This window comes from Gossypium hirsutum, chromosome D08 (assembly GCF_007990345.1).
Source record: "Gossypium hirsutum isolate 1008001.06 chromosome D08, Gossypium_hirsutum_v2.1, whole genome shotgun sequence".
Lineage (NCBI taxonomy): Eukaryota > Viridiplantae > Streptophyta > Magnoliopsida > Malvales > Malvaceae > Gossypium > Gossypium hirsutum.
This window is the reverse complement of record NC_053444.1, coordinates 4,248,914-4,267,491: the sequence shown is the minus strand read 5'-3', so window position 1 is coordinate 4,267,491 and position 18,578 is coordinate 4,248,914. Positions and strand designations below refer to the sequence as shown.

Genomic DNA, 18,578 nt, shown 5'->3' with positions numbered 1-18,578 from the left:
TAAATGGTGAGGGTCCAATAATGATATGTGGGCAAGTTGGAAGCTTTGGTGGATAAGAATTAAGAAAGGATCACAATCTCCACTCACCCGCCCCTATCAACTTTATTTCTAAAGTTCATCCATTCGACTTTAATTTGTTACAATTTGATCATCATATTTTACAGAAAATCGAAAAGTTAAATCTAATTAGTAATATTATTCAATTATTGATATAAAAATCGACGGTTCAACAATTTGTATGTAATAAATTAATAAGAATCAATAAGTTAATGATTTATGTAATAATTTAAAAAAAATCGACAAATCAAATTTATGTGTTAACCAACTGTATTCGCTTTTTAATTTTTTCTTAATAATGCTTGTGAATTAAATTTTGATAAATTAAAGTAGAAACTAGAAAGATGAGTTTTTTTACCTAAATAATATAACAAAATTAAATAACAGGTACATTATTTATGAATATAGGTAGATTGCATAGTGAACTCATGGTGCTACCTAACCAATTGGCTGCACTAAGTTAGCCTGTCACCAATGATTGTGTTGGTGATTTGTAGTGTAAAGAATAATAACTTTTCTTTGGTGTAGCTTGAGCAATTGGCAATATCGGTATTGTATTGGTCCCCTATATTTGTGTTGTATCAAGTAAAAAATATATTTTTTAATGGTGTCGTTGACGTGTCAGGAGGTATCGAAATAATTTAATATATATAAATTCTTTTTTTATTAAACTTAAAAAAAAGCTGAAAAACCCGGTTTGAGAGTCGAACCCGTGATTGACCGATCACGTCGCTGGCAAGCCGTCAGGCCAGTGCCGCCGACAACTAGATGGCACCGGCCTGACAACCTACCACCGACGTGACTGATCAATCATGGGTTCGGCTCCCAAACCAAGTTTTAGCTCTTTTTTAATTTTTTTAAAAAAATATTAATTAATTTCGGTGCCACCTGACATATCGGCGATACCATTAAAAAATATTTTTTTCGGTCTACTAATATAAAATACAAGTATATATTTTGTGATAAATACATACCAGTGTTGCCGATTGCTCAGGAGATTTTTTTCTTTCGATCATATTCCAATTGTTAATACGATATATAAGGACCACTACTACAAATAATACTACACCCTTGATCGTGAAATATCTATTGCTTGTTGAACCCTATGAATTGCGTGAAAATTGGATACTCCAAATTCAGGGGTCCAAGAGTTCTATAAACGTTCTTGGTGGAAAAAAAATGTGAATGAAAGATTCCACTGAATTGAATTGGGTCCATGAATCTAAGAAATAGTGAGGACTCTTGATCTCTCTCAATTCGAAAATCCAGGATTTGAACTGATGTCCTTTCATTGATTCCTCCTAAATTGCATTGATTTATTCTAAATATTTCATTTCAATTGGAATTTAGTTATTCACCATGTACGAGGATCCCCGCTAAGCATCTATGGCTGAATAGTTAAAACGCCCAACTCATAATTGGAGAATTCATAGGTTTAATTCCTATTGGATGCACGCCAATGGGACCCTCCAATAAGTCTATTGGAATTAACTTTGTATCAATGGAATCTCATCATCTATAGATAATGATTTGGTGTGGTATATTCATATCATAACATATGAACAACAACGAATTGCTAGCACCATAAAAAAATTTATGATTTTTTTAAATTCTAATCAACAACGTAAAAAACCCTAGTGAAAATATAAAACTCATAATTACACTAAATAAGGATAATTGCATATTTGGCCCTTATACTTTATTAAATCTTTTAATATGGTACTTTTACTTTGAAAATATCTATTTTGGTACCAAAATAAACATTTTCAAAGTAGAGATATTGTATTAGAAGATTTGACAAAATACATAAAGTCAAATTTGCTATTTTCCTACTTAAATAAATACAAAATTATCTTAAAATAAAAAAAAATTAAGAAGGTATCGAAATAATAATTTTAAAAAATACTAATGATTAGTATAAGATACTTTCAATATAACGTGAAAATGACCTTTAAACAACTATTTCGATAAGAATAATGACAAGACATGAACGTACTTTCCACTCTGCAGTTTTCCAAAGATATGATCCTTCTAGGATGGTCCAATTGGGTTAAATTGCATATTTAATTTTTAGATTTGCATCAATACTTTTTGGGTAAACTATATTATTTGTCCCTAAATTTTAATTAAAATTTCATTTCGATCACTCACTTTTTAAATCGTACAAAACTGTCATTAATATTATCAGGTCGTTATAAGATGATCACTTAACTGTTAAGCGTTTTTAATGGAATAACGTTTATCTAACGTAGCACTTTAAATATGAAAATTATTTCCCATCTCTTTTTTTAGCATTAAACTATACTTCTAGTTTTTTATTTATTTATTTATTTTTTCTTTATTTTTTTTTGAGATAAAAAAATCAAATTGATAAAAAAATTTAAACATTAAGTGCTAAATTTCACATTATGCCTTAAGCTTCTTTTTTTTTTTTAATCTCAATTTATCTCATAATTTACATTCATTATTATCATTATTGGAATGCCACTATAAATTCATTTACATAAAATATTTTAATAATAAATACTTAATATAATTAAAATCAAATTTAATGCACTCTAACATGATTCCAACAAGATGAGCATTCATTTGACAAAACTTGTTAACAATAGAATGGCATATGTTTGTTTTAAGTGCATATCCTAATCTAAGCATAAAATTTAAAAGTAAAGAATCATGGAACCTATCACTTTCTGAGAGATCAAATCAGTTTCTCGAAAGTACCGTGTCGCAGTTTGAGTTGATTCTTCAGCGTCTCTCTGAACCGTTCCATTCCCTCTGCAACATATCCGGCATCAACCTATCGGCAGAAGATGCTCCTAGCCTTTCGAAACTTCCCCATCAATGCAAAAGGCTTGAATCAAACACCCAACAGTCACAACATCAATATCGACCCCAACACCAGGTTCTACCATATCCTGATATAATTTCCACATAAGATCATTCCTACCAACCTTAAGACAAGCCAATAATGCTAAATTCCACGTCTCTATTGATGGACAATAACCAATCTCAGTCAAGATGGAGAACACATCTACACCTTCTTCAACTGATTTGTTTTCACAAAGACATCTTAAGTAGCGTTCTAAAGAACCTGGCTTGGGTTCAAAATTGGTCTGATGAAAAAAAATTCTTTCTGATATGCAACTCAAAGTCCGGAGAAAACTCGTATTCCGACCACAGCCAATGAAAGAAACGCAGAGCGAAAACCACATTCTCTTGCTGCCTCAAAATCTCTCAAAAAAACCAGGTCCCGAAAAATTAAAAGAGGGGAAATGTGAAACCAAGAGTTCTAAACAAAGATGTGATGACATGAGAATTCTCACAAACCAAAGAAGTGCATTGGGGTATTAATATGGAAAAATATATGGTTCCATCATTTAACAACAATTTACAGAGCAAACTAAGCTAAATGTCAGGTCCCAAACCTCCATAGTTCTTGCAATTAGGATGCAATAAGAAGTGACAAGCTTGATTGTTCATAACCTCATGTTTTCCAAACTCGAACAGTGCCATCCACGGAGGAGGTTATCATACAGTTGTCTTTCGGGTGGTAACTCACACTTGTTACCACTGATGAATGAGCTCGAAATTTTGAAACCACAGATGCATCTACTAAATCCCAGAAGAAAATCGAGCCATCCTCAGATCCACCAGTTACATGCGCATCACTGTTGGTTAGGCAGCAATCCATTTTGTAGGACTTGCAAGCATGTCCTTTATATTCTTGCAATAGTTCACCTGTGGACCTATCTAAAAGTCGTAAAGTTGAATCCAAGCAATTAGCTAATATGCAGTTATTGTCATTTGACAATGAGATACAGTTGACAGGTTGCCCTAAGTCATCTGATATTTCTCGACCGATACGAATATCAAATGTTCGAACAGTTCCATCAACACTCCCACCAATAATTTCGGTCTTGGTTAAACATACAGACATAACAGTGTCCAAAAACGAGTCAATTATCTGTATGGGTTCAGTGCTGTGAGACCTACAGTCCCAAGCACGCAACGATCTATCATAACCAGCAGATACTACCACAGATGCATACTCGTTAAACTTCACCGCGTTTACCTCACCGTCATGGCCACGAAACTTGCGAATAACACGACCGGTGGAAACATCCCAATAGAAAATCTGTCTGTCTCCACCACAAGAACACAGCTTAGAGTTATCCAGGGTGACATGGACGTCGCGTACTTCGCGGCCGTGAGATTTGTAGGTTTTGATGTGGATGCCACGGTGGGGGTTCCAAAGACGGATGGTGCGGTCTTTGCCGCAGCTGAGGCAATAATTGCCATCGCTGTTGAATCTGGCCGCTAAAACTGCACCTTCGTGGCCTTTTAGGACATTGGCTTCTTTCCTTGGCAGCTCCGATGTGCTCATTTTTCTCTCTTCTTTTTCCCTTTCTACAAATTCCATAACCATAAAACTAGTTAGTTTTTTTTTTTTATTCTATAGTGAGATTTCTGATTTGGGTATTAGGGTTTTGGCCAGTTCTAGGGTTTAGCTTAACATAAATGATGAAGCTTTAGCCATGGGATATCAGTTCTAGGCACTGTCTAGTAATCTTGCAAACTTGTTTAACAATGTCTAAATTTGATTGGCTTACGGAATCATTCAACTGTTCTTCACATTGCTTTTGATTCTCTACAAGTTCCTTAACCATAAAACTAGTTAGTTTTTTCTATTCCATAGTGAGATTTCTGATTTGGGTATTAGGGTTTTGGCCCGTTCTAGGGTTTAGCCTAAGGAAATTTAGGATAAACGACGAAGCTTTAAACATGGGATATCAGCTTTATTATCTAATTTCATCAACAATAGAGGATTTAAGCTCAAAAACTGAAAATAAAATGGATTAAAACTTACTGAGAAATGAGATTCGGAATTCCTTGGAACCCTAATTGAATTACTTTGTGAAGATTGAGATTGCAGCAGCTCTTACCTTTCTCGTTATTATAAAGACGCTAAGTAGATTTTCTTTTCTAAAACATAGAAGGGAAGGGAAGGACCATTAGGATAAATTTTACTTATTAAGAAGGGTAAACTATTCTTAGTAACTTTACATTTCGATCACTTAACTTTTTAAAAATTATAAAATGATTATTAAACTATCCAAAAATTTTCATTTAAGTTATTAAACTATTAGAAAGTTTTTTATTTAATTCATTCAATTGTTAAGTTTATTTAAAAAAAAAAGGTTCAAACTAGCGAGTTATAAGTGACAATTCGACGATTATTATGGTAGATCAATACCCATCGACGAGTAAAAAATATAACTTAGATTCAAGTGGATCTAACGGTTAATGTCAAATACCGGAAAAGAAATTTTTTTTTTTAAATTTTGATTTAGTTGAAGTTAAGTTGGTTTAATTTTTTTTTCTTGATTTCCTATTTATGTTAAATCTTTTCATCTTTACATAATATAACTATATAAGTACCTAAATCTAAAAATATTAATTTTTTTAAAAGCTTTTTATAATATGGTATTTTTAAATATATTTTATATATTAAAATCACCAAAAAGATATTAAACTAATTTATTATAAAACGTGGCATATTATAAGTTAGTATATTGATATTTAAAACAATTAGTATAATGAATTTGAAATTTAACCTAAAAATACATTATAATTTATATTATGTAAAAACATAAATATAGATGTAGTCAATAAAATTTAAATAAAAAATTCAAGGAAAAAAAAGAATTTTTAGCCCTAGTCCATTCCGAATCAGCCTAAACTTTCTTTTTTGTTGTTATTTTGTTGCCATTTTACTATTATATTACTATTATTTTGTTGTTATTATGACTCTTGTTTTATTGTTCATTTTTTTATTATTTTAGAAGTATTTGTTTGCTAATTTGTAAGTATTTTTAGTGTATTTAGCGCTTTATATTTTTTAAATTTCTTTTTTATAAAAAAATAACCTAAAAAGTTAATACGGACGGGCCAAGTGAAGCCCGAATTTAACATTTTTAATCTGGACCGAGCTTGAGCAAAAATGTAAACCCATTTTCGGGCCAAATCAAGCTTGGACTTAAAAAACAAGCCTAAAATTTTACATCAATTCAACCCGACTCATGATCAGGTCTAATTGTACTATGAGTACAATTATATTCTCTAATTGGATTATTCTAAATCTTTATATTTTTTCGAATTTTGAAATTTCAAATTTGATGCAATTGATAGTCGTTAATTTCATTAAACAAAATTGAGTAATATGAAAATAACGAATTAACATGGCATTACACATATAATTATCACATCAGGTTTTGAAATTAACAAAATGGATTTAAAGGTTATACAGTTTGGTGAATGACTGAAATTTTAAAAATTAAGCAAGCAGAATAAAAAGATCAAATTATAATACATGGATTAAATCCACAATTTTGGTAAAATACAAGAACTGATAGCAGAATTTAACTTTTTTCTTTTTACAATTTTATGCATATCATCTCATTAAAAAGAAAAAAAAAGAAAAGAACACCATGTTTAAGTAACTAAATAGGTCTATAAAGAGGTCTGTATATGCTTCTTCTTATAACACAATATAAAAGCAAAAGAACAACTGAGAATAAGAATGTACAGGCAGAATGGTTGCTTAGATGGACAACCTTCAATGCACTTGTTTATGCTTCAATCTTTGGCTTTCTATTTTGCTTCTCGTACTCGATTTTCGATTCTGCTAAGCTCCGGGATACCTAATCACCATTCAAACATAAATATAAGAGTACTTAATTCAAACTCATTACTAGAAAACATTGATAAAAGTATCATGGAGGTCTCTGTACTAGGAGTCGGATTGCATTTTGCCCTTCTACTAAATATGGGCAAATTAATCCTTTTAAATTAGATCAAGGAGCAAATTGATCTTTTTATTAAAAATTTCATCTATTTTTACCATTAAAAACTGATCTTTGTACTTCAACATGAGGTACAGGTGACATGCCATGTGTCATTATCCGGTTATTCCATAAGCCACACTAGTTTTTAATAGTACAGATGGATAAAATTTTTAGCAGAAACGATCAATTTTCTCTTTGGTCTAACATACAGGGACTAATTTGCCCATTTTTTTAGTAGAGGGGGCAAAATATAATCTGAATCCTAATACAGAGACCTCAATGATACTTTGACCTAAAACATTTAAGTCGCGACGTTAATTTGTTTTTACCACAAGAAACCGTTAGCAAGGTTCTCACTTCTCATTGTTTACAACATACACTTGAGCAAATTAACCAATAGCCTTTTGAGCAAAAATTATATTAACTAATCAACAGGTGATTCAAGATCAGAAAGTTCAAGCACATTACATACATTCCAGAGCAGCTCAGGCACCTGCTATTCGTAAAACCAATATAGATCAAGTACATAGCTCAAATAAGTGTTCATGGCTAAAGACCATCATGCCATAAGAAAAGGTGCATGCGGATCTTAAAAATGAATGGACATGAGAAATTTTAAAGTACTTAATGCCATAAAAACTTGGGTTGAGAGAGACAGAACCTTGATTGAATAAGCCATGGGCAGCAATATATCAGGATTCATTGCATCCTCCGGGAAGTTACGCAAAGCATGAATGAGTTTCTCAAAGGATAAATTTATCTGATGAACAATGTAACAATGTATCAATGCAAGATAAAATGGTTTGTTGGATCTCGAGAAAATAAAGAGGTCTTGAACTAATTACCAAATCATCATGGCAGTACTTCAAAAGGGCCAAACCAACTTTAAAGACAATCTTAACACCCTGAAAAATAAAATAAATTATTTTGTTTGTCTTTTTCTTTTACTGCAAACCAATTTCCAGGCCATGTAATTAATTCAACAGCTTGAACCGATATCATATTTCCAACCACTAACCTCAAAGAGAAATACATCCCAAATTCGAAGAGCCAAAGGAAATGGGAAAGAGTATGAGAATACAGTTATGAACCACTGGCTAGCATACATGCTTGGATTTATCATCTCCCGGCTAAAATGCTCACCCAGCTTTGGCAAGTGCTCCCTCACTAAGTGCTCAAACTGAAACAGGTATTGCTGTACAAGAGGCAGCCCCACCTATCAAGCGCATACAAATTTTCAGAGAAATGAAACAATATATATTTGATTGAATGCCTCAAGAAAAATGCATCAAACGCCAGGGATAATATATTCCAAGGAAGTTGTGTTACAATCAATTATGAAAAACAAAGGACGGGACCAGCCAGTTCAACCAGGAACAGTTGAGTCTCTGGAAGCGGAAGGAAATGACAACAACAGTTGAGACTTTTGATGTGTAACAGTTTCAATGGGTTTTAGTCTTCGCTAGATGTTTCAATAATTTGGGCTAAAAACCACATTTGCACAGAAGCTTGGATTGTCATTGAAATATAAGACGATTTAACCTAAGGAATACATTGATGCCTCTCTATCTTTTTTTCTTTTTTTTTATATTCTTTTTATCTTCTTTCTTTGCTGGACAATGATAGCCAAACCAAGAAAGAAATGATTCACAGTAGTGCCTCGTCCTCTTTCGATCACTGGCATCCCAGTGCCATTCTAAAGAGATACATTTAGTATTGCTGTCCTGCTTTCTTTTGAGCAATCAGTTGGATCTTGTCCCACTGTACCAAAAAAAGGAATAAAAAAGCCAACACTCCAATTTTAATGGGTTATTTCCAAGTTAACTGGTTCCCTCTTGCTAGTTTAAACTGGATGGCAAAATTTCCAGTTATATTAATATGATTGAACCAAGGACCAGCCGATTCCTGATTGAACCAGCCAATCTGGTCTGATTCAAAGATCTAAGTTCTCATCACTTAATGTTCAAAGCCGGTTGTGTAAGTTAGCATTATGTCTCTACTATGGGCAAGTTATATGTTCGTAATTGGCTACTCGGCAGTATTCTTATCTTTGTATTTGTACCTTGTATTGGATTTCTATGCTAGTTGTATAATTTTTTTTTGTATATTTTATTATTTTATGAAGCTTTCCAAGTTTTCAGGTTTTTTCTTTTTCTACTTTTTAATTTTTAGATCTAGTTAATATTCGTCTTTAGATTTTATTGAACTGGTTGGTTCAAATAGTTGAACCGAAAACCGCAGGTCTCTCATTGCTTACCTCTGGTTCGGTTTTTTGTTCTTTGGTAGCATTTATTCCATCAAGACGCTGTTGAGATTACTATCCTAGAGTAGAATGCCAAATGTGCTAAATTACCAACCAAACAGCAATATGCCTATACCAACATGAGAGGAGATTACACTGGAAGAAGCTGAAGCGTGGAGCGTAGTTCTTAAATTTTAGACCGCTACAACTTGTATCATTTCAACAAAATGCTCTGTTCACCAAGAATGCCTAGATATATGCACTATAAGCATGCTATGGGATCAAATAAAGATGTAAATCTATAGATTCAATTTATAATCTAAATATAAAAGTTCCCTTGCAAATTAATCTAGGAAAAGTTCATGATTCAGTCAGAGAACCCATAATAAAATCAACATATGAATTTAAAGCCTAACCCCAGAAGCTAATATAAGCTGCTATAAAGCCATATGTCAATGCCTGAGTAAGAGATAGTGGTATCACAATCTTTTCTAAGTCCTTAATGAACCATTAACAACATAAAATAGTCAATTCAGCATTGTAGATAGTAAAAATAGGTTTTAAATACAATAATACCTGATATAATCCTTCCATAGGAGCATGAACAGCTCCTTTTAGTAATGCAACCAATAACCAAAATGCATCCTCTTCACTCATATAAAGAAGTAAAAGACCTGCTAAAAAGCCCATTCCCTGCATTTTCAACAAAAACCGAGAGCACAATTAACCTAGACATATAATAATATGAGGCTCCCCAATGACATGAGACAAACCTGGACATAGCCAACAGCTCTGTCGAAGACAGAGTATGCCTTCAAAACATTGTAAAGGGACCTCTGACCAGGTCCATGTCTCTGCTGAAAGAAAACATGCGTCGGAAAGGTGCGGGATATATCTCGGATTATATCTAGTTCTGAAGCAGATGTCTCATATATTACAAGTTGCTGCAACAACATAAACATGTGCAACGAGAACATTTTCATTATAAAAGAAAAAATCTGAAAAAAAAAACGAAAGAAAAGAACCCGTTAAGCTAAGGAACAGTTTGAGTCCAAATAAGAAAAACATTCTCCCTAAAGAAATCAAATGAGAGAAGAACTTTTCCAGCAATTCAAATCCTGATCATCAAAACAACATTACATTAATCATGCTCCCTTGACCAATGAGCAAGGATAAATATGAGGACAAAAATCCGATTTTATTAACCCAAAAGTTATATAAATGACACCAAACATAATGCCAACAGTCAATTCATAAGCATTTCACGATGAAGTTAGAATTGTCAATATTGATTTTTACATTCACTCAATAAAGTTATACGATATTAATGTCAAGGCTGGCGTCCATAATGATTCAAAATAAACAAGAACATTACTAAAAATACTAAAAACAACAGGGAAACTGAAAACTATTCTCAGATCTTCAGAAGTCCATTCTCTCATGGTCACCCTGCAGAAAAATAATACCCTTGTTCCCAAACCTTCTTAACAAGCCTTTTGTTTTAAACCACAACAATTTTATAACCCCAAAATGAGCACTTGGAAACTGTTTTTGGTTCACCACCTAGGTGCTGAAAGATGTCTGGATGGGTTTGGTCCAGACAGTTGAACTTCAACTCTACCACTGAAATCCAAATTGGATTCAACCAGAGTATTTCTCAAACAAAATGGCATGTTATACAAGGGATAGAGCTCCAACCATAATGATTTCATTCATGGTATTGTTCAAATCAAGAATATTTTGGTGGACTAGATAGAATCGCTACTTAAATATTTAAACCTCATCCTCATGAAATGATTGAGAGAAACCTGCTTAAAAGACTTAAGATGAAACTGATCAACTGGTTTAGGCAAATTTCAGAATACTGTGATATATTATCCCATCAGACCCATCCTTCTATAGGAACTTCCAAATATACCCAATACGATCATATTAAAAACTTGGTAGAAGTTTTCCTTCTAATTTATATTATAAGTTCCGCTGCCATCAGTTCCAATAAACTCAAACACAGGCATTAAAACCAGTTCTGTTACAAATTGGAAGCAATGCTAAAATTCACTAGTGCTCAGGTTATTGGGTGCATTTTAGCAAATAAAATAACACAAGTCTCCAGTTGGGGATCAAGTCAAAAGAAAATAGTATCCATGAGGTTAGAATTAAGCACCTAAAGGTTGCATTTGGGATAGAAAACAGAGTGTAAAATATAGGATAAACAAAAATTAATAACGAGGCAGGAAGAAGACCATTTTTTTTTTTCAATTCCTGTTAGAGAACTTAGCAGAAATAAGTAATATTGCATGTTAAGACGGAAAGGAAAGTCAAGCGAAGGCTATAGCATTCAGAATAATATACAGTTTGTTAACGAAACAATGCTAAACCCTACAATAAATAAAAAGAAGTACCTCATAGACCCCCGGGTTCATCAGCAAAAGGTCTCGGCTTCCAGAGATCAACTGCCAAACAAGACCCCTTAAACAATCGGGAATTCCTTTCCTTATACGCCTTTTAACAACATGAGGCTTTCTCCTTACATAATGTTTCCAATCACTCCCACCAACCCCAATCATTTTCCTCCATTTCCTAACTCTTCTAGCTTCCCTGGAAATTTATAATCACCATAAAACACAATCAAAATTAATGTTTGTTAGCACTAAGTATAAAATCATAAAGACAGCTACACTCATATCACCTTACAGAGCTTGATAGACGATAATTAAAGAAAAAGATAACCTCTCGCATTTGAAAACTAACCTACTCTTTCCTAAGCCTTCTGCAGCACTACTATTACTAACATTCTGCTTTATAAACCCATATCTGTCCACACGGCTTTCTGAAGGAACCGGTCCGGGTTCATAGTCGTTGATTCCTCTACTCCTGTCCATTTCACTAATTCAAGCATGCCAAGAGGCAAACCAGCTAACTCTCTTCTAACCTTTGAGAAGGAACAATCTGAAAACAGTCAAAAGAAATCAATGATGAAGCTTACAACCACAATTAACCAAGAAAAAAGTAAGTTAACTTTGAAAGGGAAACTCTATTTATCACAAAGGAGACAATCTAAAACGATGAAAGTATCGAATCAACAGACCTTGCTAGCAGGCTGAAGCTATTAAAAATGATATCTACAGCATAATACGAGAGCTTTGGTTTCTGAAAAAAGATTATGAGCATATACCATAAAATAATAGTTATTATTAAAATAATAATCATAATCAATAAGAAAATATGCCAAATTCATTACAGACAACACAAGAAAAGTATAATCCAGCAAAGGAAAAAAAGGCTATAAAAAAAAAGATGATAAATTTGAACATTCGTTCATCATCAAAGCAAATAAATGCAAACAAGAAGATCACGAGGAGAAAATCAAAACCCCACCAATATTTCACAATAATATGAAACGGGTAAATCCCAGAATTGCCAAATCAATCAATGAATCACGATTGAAAGAAAGAAAAAAGAAAAACAAAAAAACCCATATAAGAAAATATTAAAAAATTCAATAAACCTGGGAGTTTTTGGAGGAATTTGAGGAGTAGATCGAAGAAGAGTTGATCAATTGTGCAAAAATCGATGGATTAGTAATAGAATAATTTAAAAAGAAAAACTAAGAATGGTGGTTTAGTTAAGGGTTTCTTTCTGTTGCCATTGTTTCACCAAACGAAACGGAGCTCAACTAGACCGTACATGTAGAACGGGCTAATCCCATCAAGCATGAAGCTCTTCCCATCCTAGTATCATAATTAACAGTGCTTTGAGATAAATGTTTTTTAGTTATAAATAGGAGACGATAGCATCCAATTATTATTTTTTTAAACTATTATACATGTGAATATTGTTATTAATAATTTATTTTTCGAATTTTGGAAATTGGAAGTTAAATGATCTAATTTTGTTAATATAGTGTTGTTATTTATGGCAAATGCAACAATAAATTGATACATCTATATTATATATATAATATGATTAATTGAGTTTGATTTAATAAATTTAATCACAATAATTTAATCCATTCCCAACAAAATTGAAAAACATAAAAATAAGAATACAAATGTTATTGTTTGAGTCTTACCTTGATTGACATGAACATTGTTGCCAATATAGTATGATGTAGGTTCGAGTGCATTGAAGCACATTATCCTCCTATTTATAGATTGGGGGCTATATGCAGTTATATGCATTGTCTCCAAAAGAGTTTATCAGAACCTATAATGACCTAATCATGAGTTAGATCACCTATCCAGACCCAAAGGCTAGCTCGAAAAGTGGAAGGGTTTGAAGAAAATTATAGGCCCAAAAAATGAGCTTATACAAAAAATAGGCCCGAATCAACCTAAACTTTCTTTTTTACTGTTGTTTTGCTGCCATTTTGTTGTCATTTCGTTGTTATATTGCTACTATTTTATTATTATTTTGTTCGGATATTGTATAATATTGTTAAGTTTGCTACTATTTTAAAGGCATTTTGCTTACTAAGTTGCAACGATTTTAGTGTTATTTAAGTATAAAACCTTTTTTTAATGTATTTTCAATTTGTTGGGAACATTTATTTTAATGTTTTTAGTGTATTTGATATATTATATTTTTTTAAATTTATTTTTATATAAAAATAATAATCTCAAAAAATTTTAATACAAGCGGTCTGAGTCAAGTTCGGGTTTAGCATTTTTGTAACAGCCCAATTTTCAGTAGTGTCAGAACAATGATTTGAGATCACTAAATTCGATGAAAAAGTTAGAAAAAAAATATTAATTAATAATTATAAGTTAAGTGTGATTTTAGAAATATTTTTGAATTAGTGAATTTTGTGATTTAAAAGAAATTATTAGGTAAATTGGGTCAAAAACGAGGTATCGAGACCTCGATATTATAAACTGAGTCGTAAATATTTTTATAAATATTTACGGAGTGTCATTAGGGTAGTATTAAAGTTTCGTTAAGAAATTTTAACATTTCGATGGTTAATTGATTAAAAAGGATAAAATTGAAAAAAAAATATTCCCGAGACTCCATTTCGGTAAATTGGACTCGTAAATATTTATCATAAATATTTACGAAGTTAGTTGTGTAGTTAATTAGGTTTTAATTAAGTGAATTTGTCTAAATTGAGGTTAATTATGAAAAAGGATTAAATTGCAATAGAGATAAAAGTTTAATTATAGATTAAAGAAAAGTTAAAAGGACCAAATAGGAAATTATGCCTTTTTCTAAAGTTGAGGCGGCATAATTAATATTTTATTTAAAAATCTAAAGTTAAAATATATTATAATATTATAATAATATTACTTAAAAGTTAAGTATATATATTATATTATATTATATTATATTATATTATATTATATTATATTATATAATAAAAAGAAACAATGAAATAAAAGAGAGAAAAAGAGAATAGAAACATAATAGCAAAACGAAAACAGGGGAGAAAGGAAAGAAAAAGAAAAAGGGAAGGAAAGAAAGAAAATTTGGGATTTTAAGGTTTAAGGTTTGATTGGTAAGCTAATTTAGTCCATTTTCCTATAATTTTGATGTTTTTAGAATTCTAGAACAAAATACTACTTGATTTAAGTTGAAATTTTGAAAGTTAGTAAATTTTTAGATGTTGTTCATGTTGAATTAATTGATGAATTAGGGGTTAAATTGATTGAATTTCAAGTTAGAAGTTAGTAAAAGGTTGATTTGCAAAATAAATTATACGCTTTGAATTAACAGGGACTAAATTGAGAGAATTTCAAGATTAGGGATTTATGGTGAAAATGAAGAGTTAAAATGAGTTTATAGTAAGAATTAAGAGAGAATATGGAGTTAGATTGTGACAATAAAATTAGTATTGATAAGGGATTAAATTAGAATTTAGGTAAAGTTTAGGTATAAATGGAAATATTTTGATGAAATTGTGTATTATTGATTTTTAATTGTTTAATTACGTAGCTAATGTCGTGCAAGAGTCATTGTCCGAGAAAGGAAATGAGAAGGTGGAGAAGGAGTGATTCGAGAAAAATTTTGGTTAGTATTACCATAATTCGAATTTAATTATTAATTGTTAAAAATTTAAATTAATATACATGATAAGCAAATTGAGGTAAGTATCACGATTGAATTGAATGATAAATACGTATTGGTATTGAATTTATTAATAGCAATTGTTGAATCTTGAATAATATGTTTAATAAATAAAAATAATGTGAATATTGATATTGAATTAAATGATATTGAATTGTTTGTGAATTGAAATAATAGATGTTTTGAATTGATTGAATATTTGAAATTGTTGTGGAAATGAATTCGAAATTGGAAAAGTAAAATAATACCCTATTAACTTATCGGACTAGATTGGATACATATGGCATGCCATAGGATTTGTGATGTGATAAGGAGATTTGTAGTTTGGCCGAGAAGATGATTCTGTTATTATATGTTTCGGTTTATCCGTAGAGGCATCTAATGCCTTATTGGTGTGTTAGGGAGGATATGATATACTGGTGTGTTAAGGAGGATTTATATTATTCCGGGTATGTTAGGTTGGATATTCTGGTGTGTTTGGTTGGATCTATGTATCCGTCAAGGTCCGAGTCTTGTTAATAGGGGTAAATAATTAAAATGAGAAAATTTTAAATAAGTGTGGTTGATTGAGCTATGAAAAGAAATGAGAAAGTGAAATTGTAAATTGATAAGTGAATTGGAAATCGAGATATGAGATTTGAAGATATAAACCCAAAGTTCATGATGTGATTAAGAATAAATTTTTGTTATATGGTATTAGTGAGTACAAATTGCAATAGAATTGATATTGAATATAGTGATAAGTTGAATGAATTGTATATGAATTGAAATGAACTATTGGAATGAGATGTGAAAAATTTAATGGAATTGAGATACTGAAATAAGGTATGAATACAATTAAATACAAGATTTGAAATATTGTTTATTGTTATTAATTATCAAGTTGATTTAAAGTATGAGATAATTAATGAATAATTGTAGACATAAATTATATGTATATAATTTATCGATTAATGTTATTAATTTGAATTATGGTAATACCATTGAGTATACCTATACTCAGCGTACGGTTGTTTCCGTGTGCAGGTTAGTAGAAAGCCAGTGTCCGGTCCAGCATCCAGAGCAATCCTGACCTCAGAGAAATTTTAGTGATGTACCTTTGATTTGATAATGTGGCATGTACCTAGGTGATGTATAGGTTAAGTATAAGAGTTTTGTGATTGCGGTTGTAGAATGATGTTTAAATTAGTTATAAGTATGAAATGGAACTAAAATGACATAATTTATACAAATACGAAATGAAAATGATTAAAGCATGCTATGTCTGTTATTTATTTGTGAATAGTTATAAGTTATTAGATATGTCTGGAAATGCTTCATAACCCTATTTTGATGACAGTTTGAGGTTAGGGGGTGTTACAATTTTTAAATTGGCTTGGGCAGAATTTTAGGCCTATTTTCTAGGTTAGACTTGAGCCTAGAAAACGGGCCTAAATTTTTACATCGGCTCGACCTAGCCTGATCCATGATCAGGTCTATTCCCAGCTCAATTGTAAAAATACCAAAATTTTATTATTTTATAAGACAATAAATATTATTTTAAGAGTATTTTATTTTATAAAATAATAAATATTATTTTAAGAATATTACTATTAAAAATTGTTATTTTCACATCATAAAGTGAGTTCTATTAATTTTAGTTATTATAAAACCTCTAAATGAGTTAATCTCCACACCAACCCAATTACAAAAGTATTAAAATTTTGTTATAATACACTTGAATTCAATAGAATAATTTAATAGTTCTAAATATTTTAAAATTTGAAAAAAAAATAAAAGAACTAAATTTCTAAAAATAAAAATAACAAAATTTCCAATGAGTCTTCTGCCCGATAATAAGGTTGAGGTTATCAAAACTTTAAGATCTAGGTTTGAGTCACGCTTTATATAAATGTGTGGGTTTTTTTCAAATTTATTCTAATTAAGTAGTTACGGTTGAGTTAGTTATTTAGTAGAAATTGTTAAAAAGTTGACAAATGAATAGTGTGCACTACTAGTGGTTCTACGAAATTAATAGAATTCATGAAAATTTTAGGATCGATGGTGTTTAAGAAAACTTTAGGCAATCAATTTCTTATTATTTTTAGAAGGATGAGACTAGGATTAAAATGAACGAACTGAGTGATCTCAGTTGAAAGAATAATTTATTAACATTGATGAATGGTTGACATCCTCTACCATGTAAAATCGGGTGATTTGATGGACTTGGACAAATAACCTGACCAATGAACATGTTTAATATAGTCTATATATTTTAGTTGTCTAGCTTATCAAACTATCTTCTTCTTCTTGTTTTTATTCAATAAATTATTTGATTTTTTTGAGAAAAAAAGAGTATAATGATAAATTTAGTCATTAACATTTGTATTTTTTGTCAATTTGATTATTATTATTATTTTTGAGTTAAATTTGATCATAATATTTCAAAAATAGTCAAGTCGTTTTTTTAACAAAAATGATGGCTGAACTACTAAATTTTTAAGGATATTGACATGATAACCCGTGTGACAGTCTATGTGTACTTTATATTGACATAGTACTATTTCTTTTTCTTTTTTTCTCATGAAAGATAATAAAATTTCATTAGAACCAGAAAAAAGATGCAACAATTGAAACAAAAATATGAAATCAACCATCACCTAAAAACAAAGAAATTAAGTGTCGATTGAGTCTTAGCTCGATTGGGGCATTGTTGCCAATGCAGGTAGATGTGATTCGAGTGCGCTGAAGCACATTATCCTCCTATTTGTAAATTGGGAAAGGACTATGAGTAATTCTAGACATTGTGTCAAAAAGAACAACTATATTAAAAACACCCAAGGCAAGATTGTAGATCCCAAGCCAATTCAAAAACTTACCACAATTTACATGAACAAACAAGCAATGTTGAATCTCCATCCAAACCCTTGCAAACATAACACAAATTCAATCAAAATCTTAGCGCAGTAAATCATCGTCATTACTCCCAAAAAAATTAACTCAAACATTCATTATTTGTCCTATTCGAAGAATAGAAAATATCCAAAAAAAAGTTTTGATTGTCATTTTGAATGGAAATGCTGATTAAAACATTTTCTTTGACAATGTTAATATGGCAATCTGTGTGACAGTCCACGTATCATGTGGAAATCATATTGTTTATCTTATATGACACGACAACAAATAATTTAAAATTCTAAAATTATTTTTAAAATAAATTTTAAAAAAGTTCATAAAAATTCAAAAAAAAATTAACAAGAGTACATGTGGATTACCATGCAGGCTGTTATGTTTAACATTTTAACATTTTAGTAAGTAGCAGTGATAACGGTTCAATTCAATTAGGGTTTTTTAGATTTTTTTAACTATCCATCATAATTCGGTTGGCT

At 31.0% G+C, this 18,578-nt stretch overlaps 2 protein-coding genes across 3 annotated transcripts; both read right to left on the bottom strand.

The window, feature by feature from the left end:
• Nucleotides 1-2,593: 2,593 nt before the first annotated feature.
• LOC107916733 (WD repeat domain-containing protein 83) lies at nt 2,594-5,076 on the bottom strand. Its single transcript, XM_016846099.2, has 2 exons — nt 4,928-5,076; nt 2,594-4,467 (listed from the first exon to the last, which is right to left on the bottom strand). The coding sequence occupies exon 2, from the start codon at nt 4,442-4,444 to the stop codon at nt 3,545-3,547; it is 900 nt and encodes a 299-aa protein (XP_016701588.1). The 5' UTR covers nt 4,445-4,467; nt 4,928-5,076; the 3' UTR covers nt 2,594-3,544.
• Nucleotides 5,077-6,410: 1,334 nt separating this feature from the next.
• On the bottom strand, nt 6,411-12,902 carry LOC107916727 (EVI5-like protein). Of its 2 annotated transcripts, XM_041099577.1 has the most exons (10): nt 12,656-12,902; nt 12,236-12,297; nt 11,899-12,096; nt 11,550-11,745; nt 9,921-10,091; nt 9,724-9,840; nt 7,924-8,121; nt 7,751-7,810; nt 7,567-7,665; nt 6,411-6,761 (listed from the first exon to the last, which is right to left on the bottom strand). In XM_041099577.1, the coding sequence occupies exons 3-10, from the start codon at nt 12,027-12,029 to the stop codon at nt 6,690-6,692; spliced, it is 1,044 nt and encodes a 347-aa protein (XP_040955511.1). In that variant the 5' UTR covers nt 12,030-12,096; nt 12,236-12,297; nt 12,656-12,902; the 3' UTR covers nt 6,411-6,689. The 2 variants fall into 2 exon arrangements, with proteins under 2 accessions (XP_040955511.1, XP_040955512.1); XM_041099578.1 differs by lacking the exon at nt 12,236-12,297.
• Between the last annotated feature and the right edge of the window lie 5,676 nt (nt 12,903-18,578).

What these genes read in the sequence shown, in the direction of transcription:
- LOC107916727 (XM_041099577.1), bottom strand. Translation starts at nt 12,029, where the DNA reads ATGGACAGGAGTAGAGGAATCAACGACTATGAACCCGGACCGGTTCCT. An exon ending in GAGCTGTTGGCTATGTCCAG is followed by an intron (nt 9,841 to 9,920) that starts GTTTGTCTCATG and finishes TTGAAAATGCAG; the next exon opens with GGAATGGGCTTTTTAGCAGG. An exon ending in AGTACTGCCATGATGATTTG is followed by an intron (nt 7,666 to 7,750) that starts GTAATTAGTTCA and finishes ATTGTTCATCAG; the next exon opens with ATAAATTTATCCTTTGAGAA.
- LOC107916733 (XM_016846099.2), bottom strand. Translation starts at nt 4,444, where the DNA reads ATGAGCACATCGGAGCTGCCAAGGAAAGAAGCCAATGTCCTAAAAGGC.